The sequence below is a fragment of the Danio rerio genome, chromosome 2, assembly GCF_052040795.2.
Source record: "Danio rerio strain M-AB ecotype USA chromosome 2, GRCz13ab, whole genome shotgun sequence".
In the NCBI taxonomy this organism is placed as follows: domain Eukaryota; kingdom Metazoa; phylum Chordata; class Actinopteri; order Cypriniformes; family Danionidae; genus Danio; species Danio rerio.
The window spans coordinates 58,124,621-58,138,766 of NC_141022.1; the positions used below are offsets into that span (position 1 = coordinate 58,124,621).

Sequence of the window (14,146 nt, forward strand, 5' to 3'; positions counted from 1 at the left end):
AAGATCTCCCTTCACACCACACAGCTGAAAACACACATCAGAAGCGAAAAGTAGTAATAAATATAATAATAATAATAATAATTCATTTTATATGTAAAGGGCGCCTTTCTAGACACCCAAGGTCGCCTTACAATAAGCATCAGCAGACATGCTAAACAAATTAAACATTACTAAAAACAATCACTGACAAAACAAGTTAAAACGCAATAGCGAATATAAAAGAACATAATAAAAACATGATAAAAAAAAATGTTAAGTAAAAGCCTGCTTGAAAAGATGGGTCTTTAGACGTGATTTAAAATTGTGAAGACTATCACTGCTCCTAAGATCTACTGGAAGAGAGTTCCATAGCCTAGGAGCCATAGAGCTTTAAGATCTGTCTCCCATTGTGCTCAATCGAGTGCGAGGTGGTGCCAGGGTGAAGTTGTTGGCTGATCTAAGGGTACGAGAAGGGGTGTAGATATGGAGAAGTTCAGTGAGATATTGAGGAGCGAGATTATGAAGTGCCTTGAAAGTTAGAAGTAATATTTTAAAATCAGTTCGATACTTTAGCAATAAAATTATAGGACATAAAATGCAGCCTATATATAATAATTAATAAATTCAACAAACAGTAGACCATTAAATGGTGTTGAGAGGGAAAGAGTTTCATTTAAGTTGGCACAATGCTTTAAATGACACCTGTATTCACAAAAGAACAAGATAAAAATCTGAAAATATTAGTAACTATATAATTATAATGCACAATTGAATATACAGTTATATACACCCTATATATACACCCTCCTGTTACATTTAAACTTTTATATTTTTCCCCAATTTCAACACATTTCTAAACTTAATAGTTTTAATAACTCATATCTAAAAACTGATTTATTTTATCTTTGTCATGATGACAGCACATAATATTTGACTAGATGTTTTTCAAGACACTAGTATTCAGCTTAAAGTGACATTTAAAGGCTTAACTAGGTTAATTAGGGTAAAGTTAGGGTAATTAGGCAAGTCATTGTATAACAGTGGTTTGTTCTGTAGACCAGGGATTCCCAAACTTTTTATTCCGGGACCCACCTAGGCAAGTAATTCAATCACAAGACCCACCATAATATTTTATTATGGAAAAATGAGTAAAAAAAAAAAAGTATCCAAGTGCTTTTGCGGGATGCTGGCTGTAACTGTGATCATTTTTTTTGTTGAAAAAGATACTCTTTTTTCAGAAGAGAATATGATCAACCTTTGATCAAGCCCCTGGATTATGATCAAGCCCCATCACATTGCAGTAAACTCCACTGCTAGTGTACAGTCATAAGAAACTAAATAGCTTTTACATCGACTACTACAAGCTGGGAAAACATCAGATAAATATGCCAATTCAATTAACGTTATAGCTGAATAGATCTAATATTTACACATTTTCTTGAGGAAGGCATGATGGGGGTAGAGACATTACTTTTACCATTTTCCATAACATCTATGCCCTTCTATAACATTAGCTGACGTTAAAACTAACAGATATCACTATAGCTATTGATTAGCAATCTGTCAACGTTGGGATGTAAAAACTATGGGACAACAAATAGCTTCAAATGATAGAATACATAGCAAACAATAGAAAATATTGACAATACAATATAAGGTTTAGCCTATTAAAATCAATGGCTTATACAGAAATTAAATAAAGCTATAAAATCTATTTCACTTTTAATTGTATTTGCATATTGATTAAAGTTACTATAGTTATTTAGTGAAGAGCAGCAAATGAATCTCTCATTGTGTTTTGTTTGATAACAGAGGTGTTAATGTAAGAATGCACAGATCTATAATGAAGCATTCGACTACTTTAGTAACTGTTTGTGCTCATTTAAGAGAAAATTATTGTGTTTAAAATAAAACACGCAAAAAAAAAATTGATAAACAAATAAAAAAATAAGCCCTTTTCCGACGGTCCCTTACTGAGAGCTTCGCTCTGCGCGAACTCTACCGGCTAAACGCAGATTGCGAGAGCTCAAACGGAGCAGTGCTCGTAATGTCGAGCGAAAAAAAAGAAAAAGACAGCTGTGAAACATAACCAGCTTTGTCTTTTTGTAGGAAACACACTTTAGATATTTTTAGGGTAAGAGGCTTTTAAGTCATTGCCGTCAATCGTACTGGTTTTGATTCACTGCAATGTAAATATAGCTGCAGCTATGTGACGTTCCGCCACCCACCTTTGTTCACTGTGCGACCCCACTAGTTGGTTGCGACCCACAGTTTGAAAACCCCTGCTGTAGACTATCGAAACAAATATTTCTTTATACTTCTTTATTAAATATAAACTCATAAAGTCTTCATAAAAGAAGACCTTCCCTAGTCCACATATAGAGCGATTACGGCCAATACGGAAGTAACTGAAACTGCAATTCATCGACTCGCCTTTTGGGGGCTGGCTCCAGGAACTCCAGATGTTCACTGACTGCAATAGTAAATTGGCTATTTTACAGCTGATAAAAACATGTTTACAGGCTGGTACAAAAGATTGATTTGGTTTATATAGCTAATATTACCCTTCATGACAACTGTGAGAGGGTGAATTTTTTATAACTCATTTACGTTAAGTTATATTAAGTCTGCATAATTAAGGGTGTGGCCACTTGACTGACAGCTAGTTCTGGCTGTCTTGTGACATCAGCTTATTCCAGCTAATTAGCAGCTGAACTCGGCATATCCATCGTATTTTTGTGTTGTTTTATGTGTCTTTACACAGTTGATTGCCTTTTTGGATTAGTTCTTACAATTGTCAGATGATATGGCATGCTGTGTGCGCTTAATTGTGCTCACAAACCATTCAAGTTGCCTCCATTTCCCAGGTGAGTGAAATTATATACTTATATACCATCTCTATAAATGTATTTGTTAAATTTAAGATAAATTATCATTTATATTTGTCTTCAGAGATGAGATGCACTCTGGAATCTGACAGATTGATTAGCTGTAGGCTCTAGAACAGTCATCTGAAGCGTTTTCATTCAGTGTTATGCTGGATTTCATCATTAGCTTTGCTAACACAGACTACATTTTAGGTGTTTGGAAGTAATTTACATTTACACTGCAAAAAAATGCTTTTCTTGCTAAGATTTTTTGTCTTATTTCTAGTCTAAATATCAAAAAAATTTTATGCTAAGAAGCATTTTCTAGACAAGCAAAACAAATTGTCTTATTTTAAGAAATAAAATGCCAATATTAAGCGAGTTTTTCCTTAAAACAAGCAAAATAATCTGCCAATGGGGTAAGCAAATTAATCTTGTTTTTTCTTTTGACGTAAGATTATTTTGCTTACCCCACTGGCAGATTATTTTGCTTGTTTCATGGAAAAACTCACTTTATATTGGCATATTATTTCTCAAAACAAGACAGTATGTTTTGCTTGTCTAGAAAATTCTTCTTGATTTAGGAATTGTTAGATATTTGGACTAGAAGCAAGACAAAAAATCTAAGTAAGAAAAGCATTTTTTGTAGTGTACTTCCGGTAGAAAAGCGTTTTAAGATCAATGTTTAGTGGCTCAGTGTATTACAGCAGTGTTTTTAAAAGACTAAACACTTTATTTATATAGTGCACAACCAAGCGCATGTGGTCAGAACACAAACAAGTCGCAGGTAATGAAGTATTAAACATTTCTCCCAAAGAAAAGCCTGTCTAAGCAAAATGCTAGCAGGCTTCTGTAGCTCGGCTCACGCTCCTCCTCTTTGCCCTTGTTTGGTATTCCCCGGTCGTGTGATGACACGCAAAATGGCGCCGGTTGGCCGCGCCTACTTGTAGCTTTTTTTTTTTGTGCGTTTTTTAGAAACCTATGGGTGACGTCACGGACACTGCGCCCATATCTTTTACAGTCTATGGTGTATTAGTGTTGATGTCAGGTCTAAGCTCAGCAAAATGTTATGCATTTTAGAATGAAACCAGTGTAAACACAGCCTTACCTTTCCTTACAGCGATCCAAAGCTTCAGACGCTATCTTCTTCAGGTTGATCAGCTTGTCACCTCTGTAAACACCATCTGTAGGACACACACACAGAGAGCACACACATGAGAAACAAAGACAAGCAGTGGGTTCATGCGTTATGAAGACAAAGCTAGCATGTTTGCTGAAATGTATGGTTTAATAGAAAAAAGGATGAAAAATGTCAAATAAATGTAAAATAATTTGTAAATATCTTGAAAAAATTCAATGATTAAATAAGATTTAAAAATAACTCGTTAGATTTAATTTAATTCATAAAGTTATTAAAATTAAATTAAATAGAAAATGTTATTAAAATGAATTAAAAACTAAAACAGCGCAAATTAGATTAAATTGAATAATCTAGATTACAAATGTATAAATTTGCTTCATTAGTCAAAATTATTAAAAATAATATGCAATTAAATCTAATAAACAATTAAGGTAATATATATATATATATATATATATATATATATATATATATATATATATATATATATATATATATATATATATATATATATATATGGTGAGGCAGTGGCGCAGTAGGTAGTGCTGTCGCCTCACAGCAAGAAGGTCGCTGGGTTGCTGGTTCGAGCTTCGGCTCAGTTGGCGTTTCTGTGTGGAGTTTGCATGTTCTCCCTGCGTTCCTGTGGGTTTCCTCCGGGTGCTCCGGTTTCCCCCACAGTCCAAAGACATGCGGTACAGGTGAATTGGGTAGGCTAAATTGTCTGTAGTGGATGAGTGTGTGTGTGGATGTTTCCCAGAGATGGGTTGCGGCTGGAAGGGCATCTGCTGCGTAAAAAACTTGCTGTATGAGTTGGCGGTTGATTTCGCTGTGGCGACCCCGGATTAATAAAGGGACTAAGCCGACAAGAAAATGAATGAATGAATGAATATATAGAACTCTAACAATTATAATTAAATAACATAAGGGCTATTATTTAACTACGGGCACTTTTAGCCTTGTGAAGATGAGTAAAAAAAACTTGTTTAAAATTAACGTAACACAGCCTCATAAGTTTAAACAGTTTGTCTAGTTTTAAGATCTGTAAGAGGACAAACATATCACACAAAGAGGATAAGAAGAGAAACATTTTTGCCATCGTGAACTGAACAAATGTCAATTCCACCACATCAACAGTCAAACATTGTCTAAGATCATTTTTGTATCTAGTTTAACAAATCTTTCCACAATATATATAGTAATACATTTGTCAATAAAATAAATTAGTTGTTTGCTGAATTGTACACCTGTCAAACTCTAAAATTGAATATTAATTTGGTTAAAAGCTTATTAGAAAATAAATAAACTGAATTTGTATATTAAATAGATCATGAACTCATACATTGTGAATACACTTTAAATGTGTGATGAGAAGTTTTTAAATATTTTTTTTAAATGTGTGTGGTGATGGAAATGACATTTCTACAGCTTATTGAGAGAAAATGAAGGAATGCTTCACCGATTAGCTTTGAATTGATACCAGCTTTTCATGTCTACAAAACACTCTTATTTACCTTCATTTTGTTTGGTTTTTAAAGCATCTTTAAAGGTACAACATGTTTGGAAATGATGTAGAATAAATGTATTTCCTTATCAAGCGATATTTACCTTGATTTTTCTTCAAGTGTTGTTGACAATAATGTAAATTCCCTCCTTCTTGAACATGTGCTCAGATGGCACTACTCATTTTCATAGAAACCACCTAAATAATCTTTCACTCAAACATTTGAAGACGACATTACAGTGCTGTGGTGGAAATGACACTGATACTGTGCGACAGCTATATTTTGTATAAAAAATAATATTGATAATAGTCTCACATTAATAACTATAAAACATTTAAATTATTTCACTAGTGCTTCATTAAGATACATGAATAGATACCAGATAAATCATATTTTAAAATGTTATTTTCATTGTTGAAGTTTAAAACTCTGGGGGCTCTATTTTGACGGTCCATTCACAGGGGAAAAACGCAGGGCGCAAACGCTTTCAGGGCGTGTCAGAACGCGTTGGCGCATGGTCTAAAAGGGTTGAGTTTATTTTCTTAATGAGTTATAGGTGTGTTTTGAGAATAAACCAATTAGAGTCTCATCTCCCATTCCCTTCAAGAGTCAGCTGCGTCGCGCCAAGAGCGCATTCGCTATTTACAGGATGCAAAGTAAGTCTAAGTGGAAAAAATAAGCATTTCACTAGCAAACAGTTAACAGTTTATTAACAGAAAACTGTTAAACAGAGCATCTACTGCGTGAGAATGAGAGATAATGGATCTACTTTCACATTCGCTCTTGGATAGGGAAACCTTTACGCACAGACATCAATTACTCTATAAATAATTAATTTTGTTTGTTAAGCGCAAATATTCATTTCAAAACTATTTCTAAATTCAGTTCTAATTTCCAGCAAACGAATAAATGAACAATAATAATGAAGTGTGCTCAAAAACCTGAGTTATATCCTAAAACACATGCTGTGCCCCATATGGTCTAAAACCTGACAGGTGGACAAATCTAAGCTTGTTTTTAATAAAACAAATATAAATATGGATATAATAAATAATACTGCTAATTATAATAACATTATACAAAAGCAAATTGTTATGAATGAACTGAAAAAGCCTCCCGAGATGAAGAAGACATAAAAGCAGTGATTTTTCATATTTATGTAGGCTAGAAAATAATATGTTTTGTAATATTTTAATCCTTTATATTTATATTCTATATCTATTCTTATTATATCCTATATATATCCTTAATATTTACATTTTTTCATATGTAAAGATGTTTGCCTATTGCTCTCTTGTGTGTATTAAGCAGTGTGTAAGCGAGGTGCAACCCTGCGCCGGAGTTTAGACCGGGTTTGTTTTGGTCTAATGAAAAATCTATTATAGTTTCTCAAAATAGCAACGCACCAGCGGTCCGCCTCAGAACGCCTTCCTTTTTATACCAGAACGCCTATGGGCGCACATATGAGCGCTAATGCATTTGCTATTTAAACAGCGTAGCGCAACGCCTCAAAACGACTCTTGCGCCAAGCTGAAACTACCAAAAGACTACTGAGCCTTGCGCCACACTGCGCCGGGTGTATGATAGGGCTCTGGGTGTGCCACAAAGTGAAAACAGTGGTTTTGACACCTAAAAGGAGGTTGAATAATATGAAAAATATATAATAGAAAGCTAGCACATTTTTTTATAGTAGGTTTTATTGTTAGTTTGACAAAGAAAGAGGAATTTGAACAAAATTATATATATATTTTTGGATATATGATCAAAGGACATACTGTAAAAGTGCCTGTAGTTAAAGAATTACCCATAAATGTTTAAATAAAATTCGGTCCCACTTTATATTAAGTGTCCTTAACTACTATGTACTTACATCAAAAAATAAATACAATGTACTTACTGTGTTGATAATGTATTTGAGAACACTTGTGGTGCTTTTGAGTTGGGATAGAGGTTGGGTTATGGACAGGTTTGGTGGCATGGATAGGTTTAAGGGTGGTTTAAAGTGTAAGGCATGGTCAACAGTGTATTTACAAATGTAATTACAAAAGTTAGTTACAGATGTAATTACATACATGTATTTAATCAAGCATAAGTACACAGTAAATACATGTATTTACACAATAAGTACATTGTAACAAACTATTAGTTTCTATGTAAGTACACATTAGTTAAGGCCACTTAATATAAAGTGAGACCTAAAATTCAAATAAATCATTCAAAATGTGAACAAATAGACAGAATAAATATGAATAAATGTAAATTAATAATTATATTTTAAATCATTAAATGCAGTAAATGTGTGTCATTCTTAGTCTCAGACTGAGCTCATGAAGAAGCCATTAATTGTGATTCACACTTTGCTAACAGTGGCAGGATTTCCGATGTTGTAAACACCACGTCACATTATCTCTGGTTATCAGCTACTGTATTTCCTGCTGATCTGCAACAGCTCACGGTGAGCTCATCTACATAATAAACCCAATAAAACACAGTCAGACAGTCACACCTGTGCGTGTCACATTTACCTGCTGTGACCAGGATGTTGCATTGAGCGTCCATGATCCTTTCACACAGAGACTCGGACGAGAAACCTGCAAACTGAACCACAAGATCTGAATTTCTCAAGATGAATAATGTGGTAATATCTGATAATATTCAACAAAAGAGCATAATAAGAGTCTGGCTGAAATGGGGTCATCATCAAGGCATAAATATAGGATTTGATGATTTAGAGAAAGTACTCTTGAAAGCACCCGAGTGTTATTTTTACCTCGAGCTGTAAACTTCAGATGGCTAACGAGGATTGGCAGGCTGAAGCAGTCCTGGCAGAGTAAATGAGGCTGTTCTCATTTCATGCATATTAATGATACTGAGCTAAATAAATACTGACCCCAGTTTAAACTCTCTTTCAGACCCTTCGCCTCTGTAAAGCTTCAAAAACCCTGAAAAATCTTTTTGTATTTGTGAATTTTTTTCTTGGAATATTTTTTTGCCGAAATTCTGACTCTCTTTTTCCTGGAATTTTAAGTTCATATTCCGGAATTATGACTTTTATTATGAAATTCCAAGTTTTAATCTTTGAATTATGAGTTGCAATTATTAAAAAATTATCTTGCAATTATGACATTTTCTTGGAATTCTAAGTTTACATCTTGGAATTATAACATTTTTCTAGGAATTCTGAGATTACATCTTGAAATTGTGAATATTTTCCTATGAATTATACAGTTACAACTTGTAATTATGAATTTTTCCTTGGAATTCTGAGTGTACATCTTGGAATTATAACATTTCCTTGGGATTCTAAAACTACATCTTGGAATTCTGAGTTTACATCTTGGAATTGTGATTATTTTTCCTAGAAATTCTAAATTAACCTATTAGAATTGTGACTTTTTTCTATGAATTCTAAAGTTACATCTTGGAATTCTGAGTTAACATCTTTTACTAGGAGTTTACATTTTGTAAATCTGACATTTCCTTGGAACTCTAAGGTTACATATCAGAATTCTGAGTTTACATTTTGGAATTATGATGACATTTTCTTGGAATTCTGAGTTTATATTTGGGGACTTTACCCTTTTCCTAGGAATTCTACATTTACATCTTGGAATTTTGAGTTTACATCTTGGAATTATGACATTTTCTTGGAATTCCGAGTCTACATCTTGGAATTGTGACAATTTTCTTAGGAATTGTACAGTTACATGTTGGAATTGTGAGTTTACATTTTAGAATTCCTGGGAACATAGTCATAATTCCAAAATGTAAACTCAAAATTCCTGGGAAAATAGTCATAATTCCGAGTTTACATCTTGGAATCGACATTTTCTTGGAATTTTGAGGTTACATTTAAAAAATTCTTACAACTATTTTTTTAGGAATTCTAAAGTTACATATTGGAATTCCGAGTTTACATCTTGGAATTCCGAGTTTACATCTTGGAATTCCGAGTTTACATCTTGGAATACCGAGTTTACATCTTGGAATACCGAGTTTACATCTTGAAATTGTGACTATTTTCCAAGGAATTATACAGTTAAATCTTGGAATTGTGAGTTTACATTTTTAAATTCCTGGGAAAATAGTCATAATTTTAAGTTTACATCTGGGAATCAACATTTTCTTGGAATTTTGAGGTTACATTTCAAAAATTCTTACAACAATTTTTAGGAATTCTAAAGTTACATATTGGAATTCTGAGTTTACATCTTGCAATTGTGACTTTTCCTAGAAATTCTAAAGTTACATTTTGGAATTCTGAGATTACATCTTGGAATTATGACCATGTTTCTAGGAATTCATCTTGTAATTCTGAGTTTACCTCTTGGAATTATGACATTTACTTGGAATTCTACGGTTACATCTCGGAATTATGATTTTTTTTTTTTACTTGGAATTTCTAAATTCACTTCTCGAAATTCAGGCTTTTTCTTGGTGTTTTAAGTTTTCATTTTTAAGTATGACTTTTCTTAGAATTATATGGAAATATAAGTTTACATTAGGAATTATGGCTATTTTCCTAGGAATTCTTAAGTCATTTCTTGTAATCAGGAGTTTACACCTTGTAATTATGACATTTCCTTGAAATTCTAGGTTTACATCTTGGAATTATGATTATTTTCCTAAGAATTCTAAAGTTACATATTGCAACACTGAATTTACATCTTGGAATTATTGCAATTTTCCAATGAATTACAAAGTTACATCTTGAAATTATGACATGTTCTTGCAATTCTGAGTTTATATCTTGGAATTATGACTATTTTCCTAGGAATTCTAAAGTTACATCTAGGAATTATGACAATTTCTTGCTATTTTCAAGTTACATCTTGGAATTAAAACATTTCCTTGGAATTCTGAGTTTACATCTTGAAATGGTGACCTTTTCCTAGGAATTCTAAAGTTACATCTTGGAATTATGATTATTTTCCAAGAAATTGTAAAGTTACATCTTGCAATTCTGAGTTTAAATCTTGGAATTGTGATATTTTTTTGGAATTCTGAGTTTACATCTTGGAATTGTGACTATTTTACTAGACTTTTTAAAGTTACATCTTGGAATTATGACATTTTCTTGGAATTCTGAGTTTACATCTTGAAATTGTGACCTTTTCCTGGGAATCCTAAAGTTACATCTTGCAATTCTGAGTTTACATCTTGGAATTGTGACTATTTTACTAGAATTTCTAAAGTTACATCTTGGAATTATGAAATTTTCTTAGAGTTCTGAGTTTACCTCTTGGAATTATGGCTATTTTCTTAAAAAATTCTAAAGTTACATCTTGGAATTCTGAGTTTACATCTTTGAATTATGACATTTTCCTGGAATTCTGAGTTTGCTTCTTGAAATTGTGAATATTTACATAAGAATTCTAAAGTTACATCTTGGTATTGTGACTATTTTCCTAGGAATTATACAGATACTTCTTGGAATTGTGACTATTTTCTTAGGAATTCCAAAGTTACATATTGGAATTTGAAGTTTAAATCTTGTAATTCTGAAATTGTTTTGAAATTCTGAGGTTACATTTCGGATTTATGACTATTTTGTTTAGGAATTCTAAAGTTAAATCTTGGAATTCTGAGATTACATCTTGAAACAATGACGTTATTCTTGGAATTCTGAGATTACATCTTGAAACAATGACGTTATTCTTGAAATTCTGAGATTACATCTCCGAATTATGATTTTTCTTGGAATTTTAAGTTCAGACTTTTCGCTTAATTCTATGTCTACATTTCAGAATTCTGAGTTTACATCCTGCAATTATGATCTTTTCTTTTGCATCATCAGTTTACACCTCAAAATGAGCACTTTTCCTGGAATTCTGAGTTTACATCTCATAACAAATTCTCAGAAACTACAGATCTGAAATCTTTCCCACCACTATAGAGTGAACAGCCCCGATTCTCGCGCAGGCCAGCATGGTGTACACCAGCTCTGGAATCATGGGTAAATAAATGGCGACTCTGTCCCCCTTCTTCACCCCTGCATCACAGAAACAAACAATAAATCTTAAAAAATATATAAAAATACTCTCATAAGGATGTCAGTGGTTCAGAGTCAATGCATTTGTGTTGTAGGAGGAGGAGGCTGACTTACCCAACAGCTTTAAAGCATTGGCACATCGGCACACGTTTCTCAACAGCTGGTTGTAGGTGATGATCAGATGATGATCAGGTGAGTTTCCCTCCCTGCAGAAACATCAATCAAAAATAAACCATTAGAAAATTACAAATGCATGCCCTTCATTATGCAAAACAGTATGCTGGTCTATTCTGCTGGTCTTACTACTATGTGCAAATTCATGATTGTTGATCTTATGCATTAATAAAACCAAAAAAAATCAGTTTAAATAAGTCACGTGTTCAGCAAAACTCTTATTTAAATCATCATTTGGAAATTATACAGAATAAATACCTCTTAATTTAATACCAATGTAATATTGCGACACCAAAACTCCCATTCTGAAATCAGACTTTGATGTTCTGCGTGGTCTCAGACTTTTGGACCCCCTCTGTCTGTGTCTCCTTGTTACAGGAATAGCACTGTACTTTGACACTGAGGCCTGTGCTAGATCTGGACGTCCGTCAGCTGTGCTTTTGGCCAGTGGGATTCATTGCACAAGCCAAAAGGACAGTTAATTCATCAGATTATATATGGCAGCATGCCTTGTTAAACATTACAATACAGTTTCTGAAGGAATTAAAGTTGCTACTTTAAGGCTTCGGGAGTCCACGCAACATGTGAGAAAGTGTAAAAGTGATGCTTGTGCTTGGGTGACTGTTTGTATCTTCATTATTTCACTGAAAAGGTGAAGAGATAGGTGAAGGTGAAAAGATACGACTGTAATTGCATGCAATGAGTAATGCATACAATGAAGCATGAACACAATGAGAAATGCATGCAATAGGAAATGCATACAATGAGAGATGAACGCACCAGGAAAGTGCTCAGCATGATCACATCTTTATTATTTAACAGGAAATTATGCATGTGACTGCAAATGCATGCAATCAAAAATGCATACAATGAGAAATTGATGCATTTGAGAAATGCATGCAATCAGAAATGCAAGAAGAAGAAAGGCATGCAATCAGAAATGCATGCACCAAGAAAGTGCTCGACATAGTATTTTAATTATTTCACTAAAACTGATGCATGTGATTGAAAATGCATGCAATGAGAAATGCAACAGGAAGAAATGCATGCAATAAGAAATAGATGCATTTAAGAAGTGCATGCCATGACAAATGCAACAAAAAAAGGCATGGAATGAGAAACGCATGCACCAAGAAAGTGCACAGCATGGTCATATCTTCATTATTTCACTGAAAATGATGCATGTGACTGCAAATTCACGCAATGAGAAATGCATACAATGAGAAATGCAACAAGAAAAAATGCATGCAATGAGAAATTGATGCATTTGAGAAATACATGCAATCAGAAATACATGCAATGAGAAATCCATGCGCCAAGAAAGTGCTCGGCATGGTCGTATCTTCATTATTTTACTAAAAATGATGTATGTGACTGCAAATTCACGCCATGAGAAATGCATACAATGTGAAATTAATGCAAGAAGAAGAAACGCATGCAATGAGAAATTGATGCAATTAAGAAATGTATGCAATGACAACTGCACACCATGAGAAATGCAACAAGAAGAAATGCATGCAATAAGAAATAGATGCATTTAAGAAGTGCATGCCATAACAAATGCAACAAAAAAAGGCATGCAATGAGAAACGCATGCACCAAGAAAGTGCGCAGCATGGTCGCATCTTCATTATTTCACTGAAAATGATGTATGTGACTGCAAATGCACGCCATGAGGAATGCATACAATGTGAAATTAATGCAAGAAGAAGAAACGCATGCAATGAGAAATTGATGCAATTAAGAAATGTATGCAATGACAACTGCACACCATGAGAAATGCAACAAGAAGAAAGGCATGCAATGAGAAAGGCATGCACCAAGAAAGTGCTTGGCATGGTCGTATCTTCGTTATTTCACTGAAAATGATGTGTGACTGCAAATGCATGCAACGAGAAATGCACACGATGAAAAATGAATGCTTTGAAAAATACAACAAGAAATGCATGGACAAATAAATAAATGCCTGAGAAATGCAACAAGAAGAAATGCATTCAAAGAAAAATACATGCAACAAGAAAGCCATCAGCCTTGGTTTACTATGAAAGTACACCTAGCTGTCCAAAAAAAAACAATCAAAAAAACAGAATGACCTACAAAACCATCATGAAGAGATGCTGACCACTAGTGTTGCTCATTAGATAATTTTTATATTGAACAATGAAAAGCCCCTAGTTTTTACTCCAGGCATACTATATATTTGAGTAGTGTGCATTGACTTTAGGAGTCGTTCTGTGGTCTGAACTGCTGCGTCCTCCATTAGCACCTGATGGTTAATGTCTAACTGAAGTGTGGCCTCAGCATGGCCCGAATGCTTTGGCTTCTGGCATCAGTTAGGAGACGATCTGCCAAAACCACCTCACCTCACTATAAGAGCTGATGCAGGAATCTGTCCTCATGCCACGCTTCTGTTCACCAGCGCAAACCAGTTCTGCTAACATCAAGATGTTCATATATGGCCACCGACAAACATCTTCGTAACAATTTACAA

General features: G+C 33.9%; 1 protein-coding gene and 1 long non-coding RNA gene across 8 annotated transcripts in view; both read right to left on the reverse strand.

Annotated features, from left to right (window-relative positions):
- The window catches only part of LOC147846549 (uncharacterized), a 1,651,758-nt gene that overhangs the window by 1,575,857 nt on the left and 61,755 nt on the right, over positions 1-14,146 (reverse strand). The gene's annotated exons all lie outside the window — the stretch shown is intronic.
- Positions 1-14,146, reverse strand: part of acss2l (acyl-CoA synthetase short chain family member 2 like) — a 62,161-nt gene that overhangs the window by 37,674 nt on the left and 10,341 nt on the right. For 5 of the 7 annotated variants that reach the window (XR_015477799.1, XR_015477798.1, XR_015477797.1 and 2 more), the window contains 4 exon segments: positions 11,596-11,687; positions 11,378-11,481; positions 8,015-8,087; positions 3,955-4,030 (listed from right to left, as the gene is read on the reverse strand). Coding sequence is in view for 2 of the 7 variants with exons in the window: in NM_001277117.3 (NP_001264046.3) it covers positions 3,955-4,030; positions 8,015-8,087; positions 11,378-11,481; positions 11,596-11,687 (345 nt within the window). In the remaining 5 variants the exon portion in view is untranslated. 7 annotated transcript variants of the gene reach the window in all.